The sequence below is a fragment of the Eschscholzia californica genome, unplaced genomic scaffold (genome assembly GCF_041429995.1).
Source record: "Eschscholzia californica isolate CP2 unplaced genomic scaffold, dmEscCali1.0.p SCAF_3, whole genome shotgun sequence".
Taxonomy (NCBI): Eukaryota; Viridiplantae; Streptophyta; class Magnoliopsida; order Ranunculales; family Papaveraceae; genus Eschscholzia; species Eschscholzia californica.
The window spans coordinates 59,261,792-59,281,733 of record NW_028238420.1 but is presented as its reverse complement, the minus strand read 5'-3'; the positions used below and the strand labels follow the sequence as shown (position 1 = coordinate 59,281,733).

Sequence of the window (19,942 nt, the reverse complement as noted above, 5' to 3'; positions counted from 1 at the left end):
TTTGTGGCAGAAAAAATGGGACAAAAGTAAAAATTCAAATTCTTGGAGGGCGTGAGTCAAATATATTAGAGTGATGTCCCTCTAAAAATTGTTGTCCATCTAATTTTTTCGTTTGTCCACGTAAATTTGTTGTCCACATAAAATATTTGATTGTCCATATATTGCCCACCTTTAATAACCAAGAAGAAATCTTCTTCCTCATTGCCAATTAATTTTGAACTAGGCGATTACAAACATTAACATTACTTTTTTTTCTCAAAAAAAAAAAAAGGATACATTTTTGACACTTTGGTTGTCCCACATCACTTGGAACAAAACTCTGTACACATGCTTAGATCTAAGTGTCAAAAGTGAAGACAATATCCACCGTCTACAATTTGGAACATTACTAATGTTATTGTCGTGCATAACTTATCTTCAAGGGTGGGAGATTGTAATTCCCACATTAATTGAAAGAATTTTCAATGCATAGCTTATCAATGCATGATCAAGTTTATTAAATATTGAGACCTTTTGGATAGACTCGTCAAGTATTCGTCAATAATAGACCCATGGGTTTGGCTTTAGGTATCATAAGCAGAGATTGAGACGCTACGGATATAATCATCTCACACGAAATATTTGACAACCTGTTTGGACAATTAGTTATTTCTCCACTTGGTACATTTCAATGGGGTTGAACTTGTCCCTTTCACTCTTTTTAGCTTGGCCTCTCATTATCTTTTTTCATTTATAGTGCCCCACTGCCCCCCACAAAGGGATCTCCATTGGTGGTAGTGGTGTAATAACAGGCCACCCGAGCCCAAACCATTTAAAAATGGGCCTAACTAGCATAAGACAGGCTAGACTAGCCCGCGGCCTGGACCAAGCATAGGGACCTTGATGTGAAGTTACTTGGCTTGAACTAGCCATGTCCTTTCTTTTGTGGAAATAAAGATGTCCTTTGGCTTTGCAAGTGTAGTCCCTGCAGATACCTATACAGATAAAAGAACATATATACATATAAATATAGTAGTGCCCCATAATAGCAATAGGGGCCTCTAAGCATGCAATATTTGCTGCTCATTTTCGCACCTTCAGATCTAAAGGAAGGAATACAACAAGGACCTTTCTTACCCCCAGTCTGATGCCGATTATCGCACTTATAAAACCATTTGTGGTAAAAGAAAGAATTTGGTACAACAACAAGCACTAGTTTTAACGGTAATATTATTTCACGATTGTCGAAAAAAAGTACACAGTACAGTAACTGTTAGTCTGTTACACAATGTTATCTAGTAGACCTAATTTGGCTACTCCTAAGTAAACCTTCTACTTATGGTCCCGTCTAATGGGCACGATACGGATACTGTGGCATGTTTCTCAACCACAGAAAAAGCCAACTCTACAACAAAGAGACACCATAAATAGACTGACTTCTAAATCTTCAAACAGATACTGTTTGATTGATCAAATTTTAAAACTACCTTGTTTGAAGATTGAACTAAGGTAAACCGGAGGGTAAACTTACATCGTCAAATGGCGTTGAAATTGTGACTGGGAAGAGATGGGAAAGTATGTATATTCTCATAAGAAGCTTGTGCCGAGAGTGAGGTCGTTCAAGTTCGTCAAGATTTGTTCCCTCGTGGTTCCAATCAGGTGAGCTATTTCAAGTTGCTCCTCCAATGCTAGCATGTCATAACTGTCGTAAAATAACAAATATTAAGTTAAGATCTTATATTTTTTGATAGAAATACTTTGAGGGTCTTTTTCACTACAGCCAAAAATTAAAAGGATGACTTTTCTACGCGTAAATATGCTACAAGAGAGAGCGAGGTACTTACTGACTGAGCAGCTCACAATCTATCATATTGTCAGGGACAGCCTTATGAGCCTTCCCGTTCGAGCGAAATTTACGAAAAGCTCTAGGGTTTAGTCCAGCCATATGAGGAACTGCATCAACTAGCTTTTTCTGAAGAGCTTGAAGACGACGGAAGGTAAGCTCATCGAGAGGTGCAACACAGCCAATACTTCCATCAAGGGTACCAAATAATAGGGCAAATCGATTTGTTTTGTCAGAACCTGGAGCTGTACTGGTTCGATCAGCAGACGTAGGTAACATCTGCAACCTCATAAACTTTGTCACATGAGCCCCTATATGAAACTCAGCTCTGGATAGAAGTTTCTGCCCTTTCCAGCTCTCTGACATCTTTGGTGCGTAATAAAAGATCTGTATGAAAAATAAAATATAGAGGGATAAGAAGGAAAGAAAAGATACAAACGTTATAAAGTTCGACAATGAATTTAAGCATTTCAAGGATCTAAGCTTTGATTCACAAACATGCAAGGAACATTTCTTTGATTATCACACTGTTTACCATTTTCCAAGCCACTAATAAATGGAACATGTTTTGTCACGATGAACAGTTGAAGAAATATATAGAAATATGGTTTCTGTTTCCAATAATTGAATAAAAGATGTTAGGAACAAGTGCTGACCTGAACATTCTTCTGCTCATCTGATACGACAAGACTTAAAGAAGTTCCATCTATCAAAAACTCGGTGCTGAAACAATCAAGTGCCCCAAAATCCTTGGCAAGTAAGCTCAGTTGGGCCCCTTGTTCCTTCCAACTTAGAAAGTATATGCTTTTATGAATATCCCCAAGCAGGATAAAATTCTTAACCTGCAACAGTATTTAACATGGTCGTAACCAATACTACTAGCTTAAAAAATCTTAATATAATTGCGATAAAGAGATAGTTTGTTCAATTTACCAAATAGCACATTTTAAATCCTAATCGGAAGTGAAACAGTAACAGTACAAGCTAAGTATTTGGTATTGGCCGATCCCATGCCAATACCGGAGTTAGTTGATACGTGTAAAGCTCTAAACTTTTGAAGTCATTTGAATATAAGAGTAAAGATTGTGGTCTACGCATAAAATAAACATATTCACAGAGTGTGAGAGATAATAAACTTACTATATTTAAGCTCACAACATACAGAGGGGGAGCATCATAAAACGCAATCCCGTTCAACTCAGTACCAGTCCAATTGTGTAAGATGACCTTAGGACCAGAAGCTATCAATAAATGACCTTGAAGTGATGCTAATGCAGATATAGCCCCCTTCAGTTCCTTCGAGTAAACCTCTGTAACCTGGACATATTAGAAAAGAGAACAGATAAATAATCAATTCATGGGAAAATTAAGCATTAGATCGAAAGAAGATGTCCACACTGTTACCAGATTTTGAGGGTTGTCACTTTTTCCAATGGCGAACAGAAGTACACGTCCTCTTGCAGCTACATCTTCTCCTTGCACATAAGCAGTCCCAATGGCCAGAAGTGTCTCATTTTCTTTCGTTGTGGTATTCTGAAATGAAGCACAAAATAGATAAAGTATTTCCTAGACAAAATGCAACTAATGTTCTATTTATTGCTCATTTCATCTGATAATATAGTAAAAACAACGAAACATTATGTTGCAAATGATAGTCAGGAAAAACTCACAAACAACGTGACCATCCGCACAGTTAGTGCATTTTCAGAATTTTGCATTGGAATTGTAGCTCTCGTCTGCCAGGGACCACCAGATTTTTCTGGTTCCAAGATCCGTACCTCAAACTCCTCCAAAGTGTAAGTCCTCTGAGGGTCGTCAGGACCTAAGTTATCGTGCTCAATTTGATGGCCAGCTTCTTGATCAACAAGAGATGACAGAACTTGATTTAGGGGCTTAACAACCTGCAGAAAGAGGTTTATAGTCAACGGAAAATACAATGCAATACTTCTTCTAAAGGCCTAACGTCCCCCACTTAGTTCTACCATGAAAAACTGAACCAATGAAATCATCAGTTAGCCCATAAACCATGTTTACAATTATCTACTGTACAAATCAAACTGTCATAGGCAGGCATAACCATGTAATTCCACGGAACTGTGGGTCAACCAGGGAGTTCCTCCACAGACCAGACTCAGTAATCGCTTGGAGTGCAAAAGTTCAGTTTATTAACCATATTACTATTTGCACAACTACAGTAAAATTAGGAAGCTACGTATTACTTCGATAAAATAATCAAGAAAGTCAACTTACAGGAACAGAAACTATAAGGGGATACAAATTCTTTTCTGCAAAGTAGGTCACTTGATGTGGAGTGCCCTTCAAAGGAATCTGACAAAAGCACATGTACTTAATGACAATATTGATGCCAAGAATTTTCTATCAAGAGCAAGAACAGCGAAAATAAGAAGAGTGAAATTTAACCACCCACCTTTTGTACAGGCCAGTAGTTGTCATAGTTTGATACAGATGGTAGTTGGCAAATTTTGAGAAAACCCTACAAAAATTCTAATATTAGAACGATTGATGCAAAAGTTCATTTATTGCATAATTAGAGGTAAAAGAGATAGAAACAGCTGAACTACCTGGGAAGTGACATATATAAGTCCGTGATTGCAGTTCACGTTATGCAGAACAGCAAAGGCCACCACGGAACCATCACAAAGCTGCAAGAAGAATAATGAGAAGTAAGTACCTCCAGTATAATACATTAGACATATTTCAGTGTCTCCCGGATAGCGAAAGAACTACTTATGAAAGATATGATTGCTCAGGGGGACCTAAGGTGGACAACAATCAATAATATCGAAGGCAGACTCTGAAGAACAAGAAAACTAATAAGCGAAGATATTTACAATGTGTGGAGTGTAAGCGCATCCCTTCGTGTTAGTGCCCAGAGATTTACAAATCTCTTGTTTAATTTGTGAAATACTTAAAGTGGAATTCGTTATAGGTAAAAGTTAGTAAATAGCTAAATACACAAACATAAATAAGATGGTTTCCGTTTTGTGGTTTTCTGTTTGCTAGACAGCCTTACTTGTTAGTTTTTCACTTTTTCCCAGGAAGGCCAATTTGCTTACCTGAGGGTGGACACGTAGTCGTTCTCTGCACATCATAAACCAAGCTGGTCTGGACCCAGACAGGAATAGACCTTGATGACCACCAACATTCTTGAAAAAAGTAATTCTTTTACACGGACCCGCAGTTGAAACCTCTTCCCTTGTATATGTTTCAAGTGGAACACGAGCAAATCTCAAATTTCTAAGCCTTGAAGTACTTATACTGCTGAGATCAGCATTTCCTGAAACTGCATCATTTTTTGGTGTATTTTCCCCCTCATATAGATAAGCATGATAACAAAGCATTGTCCCATCAGATAACATTCCAAAAAGAAATGGACGGGTATGCTGGCCTGACCACCTTTGCATGGCCAACTCCACAACCTTCATGTTCTGAGCTCCTTCTTTCTTGATCTGCGCTTCTTCAGGATTTCGGTTTGTCGTCTTCTGTGAATCCTTCAAAGTTTCCTCAATAACGGTATCAACTAGGTGAGTCTTTCCAGATACAAATTTCTCGACCGAGAAAACACATTTGAAACTAGGAACATCAAAAATTTCAAGGGTGCCACTTTCATAACAAACCACACAGTAAATATCACCCTGATCTTGCTGTGCACCATCAGTACCATCAATGGCCTCACCCACTCCAGTAGAAAGCCAAGCATCAGTACTTGTCTTGCGCAGCCATGGTTCAGGTCCTCTATCGTGATAAAGCGTACAGGTGGAAACTGGTTCCTTTGAGTTCTCAAAAACTGCAGGTGCACTAACTGCGACTGTGCATGAGGAGGGATCTGCAAATAATGCAACAAGAAACCAGTTGATATGATTCGTAGGTGTACATAAGAGCAGCAAAATAGAATCGTCTGACAGTGGAACATTGTACAGCTTATTATAATATTATCATTCCGTTAGGAACTCATTAAGCTATTGCAAGCTCAGAATAATCGTTTGTAAACGTCAAGGCATGTGCGTGGATATTTCCATAAAATATTCTTACATGAACTAATATAAGAAATAAAAAGAAACGAGAGATTGTCTGTCAGCACCTTTGCTAAAAAATCATAATAATTAGTTATGAGCCAAGACAAAGACAAGTAGCAATATGCATCAACAACTTAAAGCATGTTACCCAACAAACTAACCATTACACTACATATCCAGAAGGGTAGATGTTGTACGGTTATACCTCCAATAAGAAGCTGGATACTTCCATCAGTCATTCTTAGTAATACGTAGGGATCAGCTATAGAGACAGATGACACAACTGAACTCTCAGAAGCTGACGTTGTTTCAGAATTAGGAGCCCCAAAGTTTAGGTCCTGAGTCATATAAGATCCATCAAGAACGCGAGCACCACGAGCATAAACCTGGATAACTCGGCGCCTGTAGGGAACACAAAAGAAAATTACGAAAGCACTCACCTGAATCATCACATCACTTTTCCACAAATCATCGACACTTTATTTTCAGAAGTTACTTAATTGTGACTTTCCCGCCCTAAAGATAAAAATAAACGAAGTAAGAAAAACCTTCACCTTCCAAATAAATTCCCTGCGGCAATAGTACTACCTTGAACATAGTAATCCACACTTTCTGTAACCTCCCCCAAAAGATCAGCTGTCTCAAGAACCTAGGCATGATGGTTAAAGTGATGATGGTTAATGAAACAAACAAAAAGGCAAAACAGAATGTAAAGAACGGAGGAGATTATGAGAAGAAAGAAGCTTTTGCAAACTTAAAAGTTTTAGAGCTGCAATGGAAGAGTGTAAAGAGGCAATATCCAATATACAAAAAGGTGATACCCATCGGAGACTTGGAGGAAAAAGTAGAAAGAACTCTTTTATATTGCACGATACCCTATGTATATGTGTGAATAGGTCGCGAGGGATGTGCTACAAGGCTTACCTCAGTGCTATTTGACACTTTGAGCATAGATGCTAACTCCTCAACATTGGCTTGATTTATAATTTCTTTCCAATATTTAGGTTGTTGATTCTTGCTGGTTTTTCTATGTTTTCTGTGGGTTTAACGCCACAAAGCTACAGAAACTCTAAAGTCTAAACGAACCGACTCAAGGCTTATACCTTGGTGTTGTGTCCTGGCTACATTTCAATTTGTGCCTTCGTGCCGCCTTATTTCCACTCTCGCCTTTTTTTAATAGAAGGGGAATGATTATATTAAAACGAAGAAAACAATACAAGCAAGCCTATCCCAAAAAGGGAAGAGGCAAAAGCGATCCATCTAAGATGCTCTTCATCATGCATGCTTCACCTCTAGTACAACTTACTCTGCTAACTCTTCAATTATATTGTAACCATTTAAATTTATCATCTTCCATATTCTCTATATTAATATATCAAATGTAAATTTCACCACTCGCGTCATTGCTGTAAGCATATGAGCTAGGTTAGCATCTCCTTCGAGAAGTCTCAGTTTAGTTTTCCAGAGTCCGGACTCTTAAGTAGGTGTTTAGGACAATATGTAATGATCGTTATCCTATCAACAACCAATTTCCTTCCTACTAGACAACTTCAAATCCTTTTAAATTTATGAGCAAAGCTCTTCAATCAAAATTGCAAACGTCATAATGGTCAGTCATCATCCAATCCAACCATCAAATTACCTATATGCTGATGTAGTACAAAACTAGAACATAAACATTCATTTAAGAAGAATACACATACATGAAGGTCCACCTCTAAATATTAAAGGAATTACCATTGTTCGCGACTCGAGACTTATAATCAAATATGCATGATACTCATCATCTTCAGATGCTTTCGAAGACTCCGCATTATGACCACGTGTGCTCTTGTGGTACACAGTCCAGATTCCTTTACATCCCGGCAACTCAACCTGTTTCAATACTCATTTAAAACAATACAGTGTAACTGTCACGCATGTAATACCTCCCACTCCACCACTTCCCTTAAATGCATTCAGTAGCACAAAAAACAAAACTAGATAAAACCACCACACAAGAATTATAAGCATATCAGTATCACATTATAACCTAATAAGCAAGTAAATGTAGCTGCCAAGAAGTAGACCTGGAGGTAAAAGCTACCAAATATTTTCTTCTGAAAAGTTTGAATGAATCATGAATCTGTGTACAAAGGTTAGCACATTATCTAATGGCCCTAACCAAGATCCGTGATGCCTATGTAGGGGCAGGGCCTAGGTTGTCGTCTAACATAATCAGAACTCTTTACCATAACTAATCAGAAGAAAACCATATTGAGCTTCAGTTACATATACAAAAGTAACACAATCATGTCCTCTTACATCACTAAAACAGATTGTTAGGTACACTACATGCTTCTAGGATTTAAATGTATGTTACATGGGGACATGTAAAGGTATCAATATAAGATACCTGTACCAAAGTGCGGGATGAAACAGCATATACAGACTAAAAGGTGGGCACATTGGTACGACAATGTGTTACTGTCTTTGTTATTAGGTCCCTTTTTACCTTAAACTTTAAAGAAACTTGTATAAACCATTATTAAAAGAAATTAAGTAAATCGATTGTTGGAAGTTGGAACTTAATCAAAAATGACATTAAATCAGAGTAGAATTTCAGACCTCACTCAGTTTGGTATAAAGACACACGATGCATGTAAAAGAAATCCCACATATACCCGTTCAAGTGACTATTGAAGTGATTGGTAAAAGCATTCTTGAATGCAAATGAACACGAAGAATAAAACTGGACCTCACCTCAGTTATTAGTTCTGGCCGAATTGACTGCTGAAGGACACAGAGAGCACCATTTTTTCCATGACCAGAGCAGCAAACCTGAAAAAGAATATGATAATAACAGTAAGCGTGAGAACTAGTCAATTGAGCAGGCCAAAGCTTTAACCAATTTGCTCTGGTCTAGCTTGGTTTGGTTAAGTCGATTGGTAAAAAAAACCATATTGTTTAATCACAATAAACATTACTGATATTTCACGCGGAACAATGAGAACTTGATTAAATTGCACTTTTCAATCTACCGCTAGCATCTATACTTACAAAAATGCACATAATTATGAAACTTGCAGTTGACTTATTTTTGTGATGAATTATGAATGTTCACTGAAACTGCTCAGATAGTCCATCTTTTTTTTTGAAAACTTGAATGAATATATTAAAGAAGAACGGACTGTACAAGCAAGAAAAAAAAAAAAATAGAGGGAAAAGGAATCATATGAAAAACAGACTTCTCACATCATCCAAACTTCCCATTTCAAAACAAATCATTAAAAGACAAATGTTTAAAAGACTCCAAATTTTTTACCCAAAGGAAAATCGTTCCTATAATATCTTCGATATTCACCGAGGTCGATAGGTTCTCCTCCTTGAAGATCTTGTTATTTCTATCCTTCCAAATATTCCAAATGATGGCTGCCGGAACTAAACACCAAACCATTTTTCTGTTTTTCCTTTTCCATAAGCCTTCCCATTGATTCACCATCAGACTAATGTTGTTAGGCTTCCACCACTGAATACTCAAAGATCTGGTGAAGTAGTCCCATAGGGTAGAAGCCGCTTTACACCTAAGGAACAAATGATCTGAAGATTCTTCTTTGCATCACACATGATGCATCTACTTGGGAACAAGAAGCCTCTATGCTTCAGGTTCTCTAGTGTCGGGATTTTATTCAACACTACTGCCCACATTAGGAAACCTATTCTTGGGGGATTGCCTTCTTCCAAATAGAGTTGATTAGGCTTGGCTCCAGGATCTGCTCCGATAGTCCATATAAACTAAAATTTACCATTTTATAATAATATAACGCAGGATCGTTCTTTTAGTTTGGCCTAACTCTAAAATATTTGAGCCAACACCAAACCAAAATGATTTAGCTATATTTTGGTTCTTTATAAAGTTTTGTCCAGTTTGGTTTAGCATGTCCAGCACATTTTGCCTCATCCCTAAATAATACCACTAAGACTGTACGGAGATTTATTTCAACTTAAAAGAACACCACAAAATAGTCATGGAAACAGAAAGCATGCTGAACCACTATGTGATCCTACGCACAAGCACATAATACTAGTAAATCAGTATTTGATAAAGACCAACCAGTTCATAGTTGCTTTGCTTTGCAATTCCTACTGCATTTGGGTCAGCATTGATCCGTAAGCCGTAAGAGAAGTCCTTCAGAGGACCCACATTAATCAATGAATCCCTCACAGCAAACGAGAAGTTCTTCTGCAAACATCGATAAGAAACAAGAGTTCATATTAAATACCAAGTAAATCTAATGTGTTAAGGATACCTAGTGTAAAACCTATGACTTGCCATGGCAAAATAAACCCAGCCAAGCTTCCACTACTAGTTGAACGAATACAAAGTGACGGTTTGATTAACATTGAAAATCAAAGCCCTGAAATAAAATAAAATAATCACCTAATTTATGGGCCCGCGATTAGTCACCGTGCGTAGAACTTTCAATTTATCTCTAACAATCTTACCACAAGGACAAAACTAAGATAAGATAAACAGATAAAGATAAGCTTATGTGATAACACTGACAAGCCGATAAAAGATATAGTCTCCGAATCAGTATTGATCTCTATTTAATAACTAAAGACATATACTGAATCACTGATATACATATCCAAAATAATCCTCTAAACCTGAACCAGAATCTGCTATGAGTTTGGGCTCCATTTGGCCTTCCATGCTCCTACATCAGTTTTATAGAGGATTGGACACGAAGAACATAAGAGAAGGTGAAAAGGACTCTGTGGATTTGACTACCAAACACTTTTAGGGGCAAAAGGAGAATAAGATGATCATATGAGAGTCAAACATGTTGCTTTTTTTAAGTAAAATAAAACTGACTGGACACAGAAAACAATCGTACTATTAGTTTTGGACCAAGCTTTAAGAGAACTTCTGGGACTAACTTAAACTCATAAGGTAAATGAAATTATGAATAATTTATCAATTTTCTAAGCAAAATGAGCCTGAAGTTACAAGGTTCAAAACAAATTAGAACCTAGCAATTCCAAGATATCAAGAATAGACCAAGGAACTAATGAAGGCAATAAGGAACTAATGAAGCCAATAAGGAACTATTAAAGATCAATTCAAACTTTTCAAAAAAAAAAGTAACTGAACGAAATAGTCATTCAAGTACTCAACCTGTGCTGAATCTGAGTTATTCGGAGTTGAACTATATAACTGAAGCTCCTCACCACTGACAATATCTTGCGAGGCATCAGAAGAAGACCGCCGCAATCGCTTTGCTGAGGGAGCATCCCCTTCGATATCTCCAACCTGACACAGAAAGCCAATATAAGCCATTACCAGCTTCCATCAAAGCAGAGGAATGGGGGGGAAGTGACGCATGATACAATAAGGAACTAAGTCAGACGTCACCTACATATAGGCGTTAAAGTATTGAATCTTCTACAAAAATAGTGGCTCACACTTGCTTTAAGATGCAGTGGGAATGAGGTAAATGGTTTATCGATTATTATTCTAAGATATTTTACATGAGAACTGTCTCCATTCGCAATTTCCAGAATTCAATACAACCTAAATAGAGTTCAGCTACTTAATGTTATAGTTTAGTAAGCACTAAATATACACTCCAATAATCCATTACAAAAAAAAACTAATTTTGAATCTATATTTTGCTTCAAAGAATAGGTATTCAAAGGGTTTGCAACATAAACGATTACCACATAGAGGCACTACGGTATTCCCCTATTATAGATAGTAACCATTTCTTTTAGGTACATTAATTACAAATTATAATAGAAATATGGACGATGACAGGGTAAATAATCCATTTGGTGTTAAAAGAAATGTAAAATTATAGTATGCATGAAGCAAAAGACTTAGACAGTTGGAATTGCGATACTTAATAGTGATAGCTAGCTTAAAGACTGTTGCATTACTAAATTCAAAACAATTTAGTGATCACCAAAAGCCTATCAAGTTTTTAGGCTGACCTCTTCCTTTAGATGACCAGGAGTAGAAGTTGAGGAACCAGAGCCACAATTATATTGGACAAGCGTACTGTCTCCCAAGCGGCTGGCTAAGAAAAAGAATGAGCTGCCAATTGTGGTGATGCCCTATAAGATAAGTAGACAAAATATTGATTAAAAAGTTTAGCCCTAGAAAAATTGATAGAAGGGTGAAGGAAACTCAAGAAAAAAAAATCGATTCAAAATTCTGCACATGCAGCCAACCGAAGTCAAAACTGAAGCTCTAGACTTTGAAAGTTCCAGTCTTTGCACAACTCTGCAAATGGACAAAGACAAAAGCACATAAATCAACCACAACAAGTGGAAAGCTCTTAAGAATAATTTGTAGCATCAACAATATTGAATCAAAAAATGAAGGCTTTGTGCACATGGGAAATAAATGCCTATTACAAGCCATGGATCATTCAGATAGAAACAAAAGTTGCATACATCTTTTGTAGTGACATTGTGTCAAACTAGGTGCCCTTCTGAGGCCTTAACTACATTAACAAAAATAAATGTATTACACATCAGGAAGTGAGATTCATGATCCATAAGTTATACAGAAGAAGCGATTTATAATGAGCTACCATTTTGTGAGATATAGTATGCTTTTTAAGTAATGAGACATCCAAGGCTTTGTTCTCTTTCTGAGTTGCAGTAAGACAAGAACCAGAAACACAGAATGCGACCCCACCACAAATCACTTGTTAGATGTACATATTACAACATAAGATTATGGAAGGAAGACTTACTTGGGATGATCTACAACAATTGAATCCCAAAACTCTAGCATACATAAGCATCACTAAATTATAATTTTAATCCATTACCAAAAAGAAAAAAAAAAACAGCCATGGTCAAAAAGAAATTACAGCACAAAGTTAACATACCGCCCATCATAAGCCAACGTCAGCAATAGTAATTCTCCTGTTTTTGTCGAAAGCATGGCTACATCATGAGATAACCATGTCGCATTGGCTGCATCAAGCTCCACATTAAAACTTGATCGAGGCAATTCCTGACTAAAATAACAACGAAAATGGGCTCAAGTTAGCAATTTCGTATTATTCTACTAAAGTGCATAAAGCACCCTGAACACAATATCAAGTTGCAGGCAACAAGTACAAACATGAAACCGTAATATCAAACATAAATCATGAACAGATGTTCAGTCTTAGCATTGGTGTCCCATAATAATAATTATTTTCTTAAATAACAAAATCAGATAGTCATTGTCTTGGCAGATCCTGTAAAAGCCCATTCTCAAATACAAATTCCTACGCAGATTAAAATGCATCTAGGAGCCGAAAATCACCTGATATCAACCGGAACAGCAAAATGGTTCAAGCCAAGTGCACAAGATGTTGTCTGCATAATCACGTAAAGAGAAATATGGTTACAGTATCAAATTACTCTTTAAAAATTAGCATAATAACTTCTTCATGCTAAACAGTAAGTACATTAATCACACAGAAATGAACTTACCTGACTTTGATAATGTATAGCATTTGCACTAATTACAAGAACTCCACCTATTGGAGAAGGAACTGCAAGAAGCTTATATGCATCATGTGGAAGATTCTGGCAACAACATAGAAAGGCATAAAGAATTAAAGGTTGGTGAGTCAATTAAGAGTTCCCATTTATAGCGCAAACAACAGCCACCACAAAGACATCAGCGCAATTCTATATTTCATTATTTCAATAACCTAATATAGTATTTTCTCAAGCATGCATGGCATAAATGAGAATGAAATACAGCCCCACATTCTTTTGTTTCTCTTATATTAATTCAAAGTTTCAAAAAAAGAAATTTGTGTGCAAGTACCCCACTGGGTTGATGTATCCACAGGTATCATGAGTTACTTCAGACCAAACCAAGGTCTTACCACATCAGATGAGGCTCTGGCAAAACTTTATTTGACATATTTCGAGTCATGACTATAAATAATATTTCCAATTGGCTTGCAAAATATAATAACGGCTCTTATATGAAGGTCTCAACTTAAGATCTGAATTTTGGATTCTGTAAGTTGACTTACTTTTTGACATCCATTTATTATTTTTTTTTGAAAACTTTGTATTAACATTGAAAGGAGGGATACAAGGGGGAAAAAGAATAGAAAGAAAAACAGAAAAAAAGGGGACTAAACAAAGTTACATTTGACATCCATTTATTAGGAGAGGAGGAAAATCCAAAGGGCACCCCTGATATCAACTTTTTGTATTCATTTGTTTTTTTCTTTATTTATAGAAACCATATGCATTTTATGTTGTACGGCTTATTAAAATGATACTGCAAATGCATCAAATTTTCTACAGTTCAACTAGAAGTAAATAGCTTTGACCAAGTTAACAAGGGTCTAATCTCTAAATCCTCTAATACAGTTCATTTTTTAGACATAGATTGTGTAACTTTTTGCCAGTTGTTCTCGAGATAAAGATAGGCACCTTTGAGAGAAAGACTTACAACAGAAGACCATATGAGGGGATGCTGCTTCAAAGTTGTACTAATACTGAGAGCAGAAATCATGCACGTGTGATGCTTCGATGACACACGCCCAGCCCAAGTAAGCTCTCGTTCGTGAAGGATTACCATCACAGGTTCAATATAACCTAAAACACAAACATAAATTACACAAGACTACGTGCAACTATTACTATAGTAGCTGTGAAACGTAAAGAAAGGGTAAAAAACAAAGCTTCACAGATTGATCTCTTAACAATTATTCTGCTTCATAGCTAAAGACATTATTTGTCCTGGAAGCTACCAAAGCATGATTAAGTACAACTGTACAAGAAATGAAAAGGGTATTTTACGATGTAAAGTACATAATGAGGTATGTCTAGTCATCCTTACCATGTACAAATGTGAAATCTTTCACATGTTTCATGTCCAAATCACGCAAACTTATGACATACGATGACTCTATACGAGCTGAGACTGTACCTCCAGAACCACTGGTATCATCATCTCCACATAAACCATAACCAGCCTAACAAGCACAAAATCAAAAATCATACATAACGAAAATAGAGCAAGATCATAAAACCATAACAAGTAACTTCAAAGTTCACAGGAAAAAAGCTAAAGCCTACAACGTACTGTAGAAATTTAACATGTTGTCACGAAAATTTTCTATTAGCAAAGATTGCTACAATGACACGTTTTTCCAGCAACATCTTAAGCCAGTAACAGAGATGATCCTCTTTAGATCAGACGCACAGTTAAGCATTGATGGAAGAGGTCAACTTTCAGATTACGGTCCGGTACTTTTAAGTAGTAATACGAAGGAGAATAGTGAGAGGTATTTATCGTCATGGCTATGGCTTGTTAGAAATTCTGAACAAACACTGAATTGTTGGCATTTCGAAATGCTTGATTAGACTAGATGCTCTTACGGTCTAACCTAGTGCTAGAGAAAGCTTGATTAGATCACATGAACCATCCCATGAATGTGAGCAGATGGAAGGCAGTGAAAACATGAAATTTGAAAGATAATTTGCCATATGGAAAAGTATAACGAGAAAACAAGCACCTGAGCCGCCTTAAGTACTATCATTTGCAGCCCATAAGCAAGAACTCCACTGCAGCGACCTTGAGGATCAGCCTTTACTAAAGGACCTCTAGCAAATGTTTCTCGGCCTCTTTTCAAGTAGTGCCACTCTGGACCTTCAAAACAGTGCATAGAACTGCAGCCAGCAAAGTAACGACAAGTTTTAAGGACGGAATATAAAGAAGCTAGCTCTACCAACATATTTAACAGAAAATAGACATAATCTTTGACCAAAAAACTCCCTTCTACAGAAGGGCATCTTAACTGATAAAGATGGACAATTTGGTGACAATAACTGGCATTACAATTTGAACCAAAACACAAAATTAAGATCATAGCACTGAAAAAAGTTTTACTGTATTAATTTGAAGAAAGGCAAGATCAGCTAGAAAATATATTATTTTGGTTAATTTGACATAATCCTATTCCTTATGCCTGAAGGAAACAGTACAAGAAATGTACCCACCTCTCCTCATTCTAATTACGTATAGTGACCAGGTTAAATATTTGGTCTAGTGTATCATTTTTGCACTTCATAATCCGAAGTATCATCTGAACCTTGGTAATCCACTGTGTAATTTCCTCCTAGTCATATGTAAGGGAAAACTCTTCATTGCCGTGTAAGCATGTATAGGTAAGCTTCTATACACTGAAAACAATTTTAGCTGATACAAGTGAAAGCCCATTACTCTTTACACTGAAGAGATACTATTACTCAAAGACAAAGCAAAATATGAAGACAAACTAAAGCGAACATGACAAAAAACTTCACTTGTAATTAAATGAAAAAAATAATGACTTACCTTGTACGAAGGCCATTAATTGAATCATCAAATTCTAGCACAGAAATTTTTGCATCTTCAAATGCTAGGATTATCGAATCTCTTCTTCTGGAACTATCACCCCCTCCCATAGATAAAACTGCCATTGTTTCCACATTACCATGTAATCTATAAACAGCCAAAAAGAATGATTTAAATACAAGGAGCCTAGTTAAGAATTCTATAGAGAGAGATGGCATACTTTTTTTTGTTATTTGAAGTTTATGAACAAAAGTAGTTTACTGGAGGCATTAAGTCATTCAAGTATTACTTCTAGTCGAAGTCTAATTATTTGCCAAATTGTAAACCCAGTTTCATGCTTCCTCCTATAAGTTTACATCAAAGAGCATATCTAATACAACGTGCTAAAATGTTCTCTTCTCGTAGGTGGCAGTGTGGGAGTTGAGTTTTAAATATGATAGTATGTAACTGTAAATAAGCTTTTGGAATGTGCTAAAATGTAAAATAAATGAATGAAAACAAAAAACGCAACTCTCGTCTAAGGTCGGAATAGATTTCAAACTCTCACTGCTGTCGAAACAAGGAACAAGACAACTGTGATGGTATGCTTCCCGCTACTTAAAATCCAGCCAATTGGAGGGGCCAGACCTTCTACTTAGAGTTGGTGTAAACAAAATATTTCTCTCAAAATGCACCTCAACCAAGAGATAACCTCGATGAAGCATGTTCCTTTTTATGCCACAACACTTTCACATCGATGTACCAACATTTGCATTAAACAAGTATTTAGCCTTCAATGTGTATAAGTGTATGTAACATAACAAATTCGAGTTAGGCCCACATTCCTCCACAGAAAAACTCCGACATGCGGTGGTGGATCAGGATTTGGACTCAGGGGGAGCGAAGTTATATATCAAACGAAAATAATTGCAAACACAATAATTAACAAAAGAAAAGTTATCAACACAAATATGTTATATAATATAGAGTATTATGGATGTATATCAAATCAAGGCAGATCCGAGATTTTACGTCAGGCATGGCTGATCATAAGTTAACACGGTAAGAATGAAAAAATCGATTTTCTTTTTGAAACTTTGAACGAATATATTAAGAAAAGTTATCAACATAAAAACATTTTATTTAAAATCAAGTTACTTAGAAACATATATAATTGAAAGTTAAACAAATTGTGATGATAATCGACCGAGAAAACAAAATATTTAGAAACAAGCAACCAGAGATAAATACACAAGAAAAGGAAAAGAGTTAAACAAAGGGAAGAAGAATAACAATGACCCTTAGACCCTTTTTTGTATGTGAAACCCAACCTAAATGGGCATAGAAAGGGGTAAGCATCATAACCCTAGAAACTCCCTAGAGAAAACAAAAAAGTAAGTGAAAGGATTTGACCCTAGGACATCTTAGGCCTCAAACCCTCAACTACACCAAAAGCCACAAAGCTATCACTCATTTTAGGATAAATTATTACATATATATGACACATGATTTTTTTTTATTACAACTACTACTAAAAGAAAATGGGGAACTCGGGAGGAGCGGACTCTCCCCCTCCCTCAATCCGCCCTTGCCCATATGAAGTTAATGGTGAAAGAGAAACCCCGTATCGTCAAAAATTCAGCTACCAGATCAGTTAGAGCTTGTTTCATGGAAGAAATTTGGTAGGCCAAGCATTTCCGATGGGGTTATCTAACAAATCAACCGAATTGTGAAAGGGGTCTTCCTTGGTGCTTTGCTATAGATTCTTATATTTCACATGCTTTAGAAGAACAAATTATTCTTGTCTACATAATTCTCCTATTTCCATCATCAACTCTATAAACAAAATTCAAACTTTTTATATTTCTAATCTTAGGTTAAGTGTTGTTCGGGAGTGGAAGTCATGAAATTTAACAATGTATGTATAAATTAAACTAGAGAGAAAAAAAACATACTTGTAATGACAGACAAGTTCAAGGCAAGCACCAGATAATCCAGCCATGGAACCACCACGTTTGGCTTCAGAGGGAGGCTTAGTGCCTCTATTAACATCTTCTTCGTATACTCTAACAGCATAAACCTCAAGAATGTTAGCAGAAGTCACAATAAGGTTAGGTATCGGACCAATTCCCTTCCTTGATGGCCATTCTGATTCAAGATCATCACTTTGAATTTGAGAAATTTGAGGAGCAGAATCTACAGCAGAATGAGTGATGAATCCTGAAGCACAGTTCTCTATTCCAGTAGGCCAATGCATCATCTTGAATGCCGCGAAACTCATTTTTGGGAATTTAGGTTTAAACTCTCAGATGTATAAAAATATGATTATCAGTGAAGAACGAAAGAGGAATTAGAGGAAAGATGAACAAAACCTAGGGCATCGGAAAACACTGTAGTTCTGCTTCTGTCAAAACCTTCTTAAAACCCCTTGACCCTCTAATGTTGGTGTCCTGTGAAAATTGGGCTTGTGGTAGTATAATTTACCGGTGAGCAAAAACGGAACAAAACCAAATTGAACCGGACCCATTGGTTTTTTAGCCGAACCCATAACTGTTCGACTTGATTCGGCCGATTTTTCGAGCCACCCAAATCGGTTTGGTTTGGCTTTGGTTTGGGTTTCTAAAAACCCGTCAAGCCGAACAGACCGAACCTTAAGAGATTTATCATACTAAATAATAAATACTAAACTTTAGTACTAAGTTTCACATTATAGTATTTATTATCTTTTAAGTTAATAATGATTTAATAACACATTATAGTGTTTGGTTAAAGCGATTAACCGAACTCAACCGAGCCAAATGAAACCGGGTCGAACCATGTCGACTACCCGAATAACTGGTTGGGCTTCGGCCGACGATTTAGTCAAACCGTCACTTATTGCTTCGGTTTCGGCTCAAGTCAAAACTGAAAAAAAAAAAACCGACCGTTGCCCATCCCTAATATAATATCTATCTACCTAGTGGTGCGAGTCGGGTCGTGTTGGCCTAAATTTTGGTTAGACCCGACACGACAAGATGTGTCCAAGTAGCAGGCCCTTTGCAGAAATTCCACACTTACATCAGCCCCAACATGGCACGTCAGGCAGATCACAAAACCACACTGGTCGTTCGGTTCCAAATTTGGGTACAGAACACCTCATGTCATTCCAAATACGAACCATCTGTGCCCAAAATGCAAAGACGTTTGACCCAAAAATCAGATCTTGGGTTGTTCATTTTTGCGATTTTTATACAGTTAATGATAGACAGATTGTTAGGTCGAGGTCAACCTAGTTGAACGTGCCGAAATTATACCGATGCAATTTTTTTTCCACATAAATAAAGAGAAGTATATTCACAAAAAGTTGGTCCTTTTAATTTTGAAATTATTTATATGCATTTACTTGAAGTATATGATATGTCAAATAGTTGATAACAATAAGTAAAGTTTTGTTCACCAATCTTTGGTGTAGCGGTTGGACACCCCTCTTATGTCCATGAGGTTGTGAGATCGAGTCTCCGTGGAAGCAGTTTGTCATCAAGATTATCCTATGTAATTTAAGCTATAAATAATGTAATAATTGATCGGGCTTTAGGCCTTTATTATTGGGTTGTAAGCCTCTTTCATTTTTTGTTTAAATTAGGCAATTGTCGTGCTTATTACATCTTCATGATGTATCAATGCCTTGTAACGACTAACGTCTAGTCGAATTCTCAAAAAGAAAAAAAGTAAAGTTCTTTTCTGAAACCTCGGCATGACACGTTCTTCATA

The 19,942-nt window shown here is 36.6% G+C and overlaps 1 protein-coding gene across 1 annotated transcript; it reads right to left on the bottom strand.

The window, feature by feature from the left end:
- Positions 1–1,192: 1,192 nt before the first annotated feature.
- On the bottom strand, positions 1,193–18,838 carry CPSF160 (cleavage and polyadenylation specificity factor 160). The gene is made up of 26 exons (XM_086667830.1): positions 18,148–18,838; positions 16,214–16,360; positions 15,393–15,546; positions 14,714–14,849; positions 14,324–14,469; positions 13,339–13,434; positions 13,169–13,221; positions 12,744–12,875; positions 12,076–12,127; positions 11,836–11,958; positions 11,021–11,155; positions 9,953–10,081; positions 8,602–8,679; positions 7,597–7,734; positions 6,414–6,508; positions 6,065–6,261; positions 4,900–5,669; positions 4,405–4,485; positions 4,251–4,316; positions 4,073–4,150; positions 3,493–3,723; positions 3,227–3,355; positions 2,963–3,139; positions 2,479–2,664; positions 1,824–2,209; positions 1,193–1,681 (listed from the first exon to the last, which is right to left on the bottom strand). Exons 1-26 carry the CDS (start codon positions 18,471–18,473, stop codon positions 1,567–1,569), a joined length of 4,356 nt encoding a protein of 1,451 aa, XP_086523956.1. The 5' UTR covers positions 18,474–18,838; the 3' UTR covers positions 1,193–1,566.
- Positions 18,839–19,942: the final 1,104 nt, after the last annotated feature.

What these genes read in the sequence shown, in the direction of transcription:
- CPSF160 (XM_086667830.1), bottom strand. Translation starts at nt 18,473, where the DNA reads ATGAGTTTCGCGGCATTCAAGATGATGCATTGGCCTACTGGAATAGAG. An exon ending in TAGTACTTAAGGCGGCTCAG is followed by an intron (nt 14,850 to 15,392) that starts GTGCTTGTTTTC and finishes TGTGCTTGTTAG; the next exon opens with GCTGGTTATGGTTTATGTGG. An exon ending in GCAGGGAATTTATTTGGAAG is followed by an intron (nt 6,262 to 6,413) that starts GTGAAGGTTTTT and finishes TGTTCCCTACAG; the next exon opens with GCGCCGAGTTATCCAGGTTT.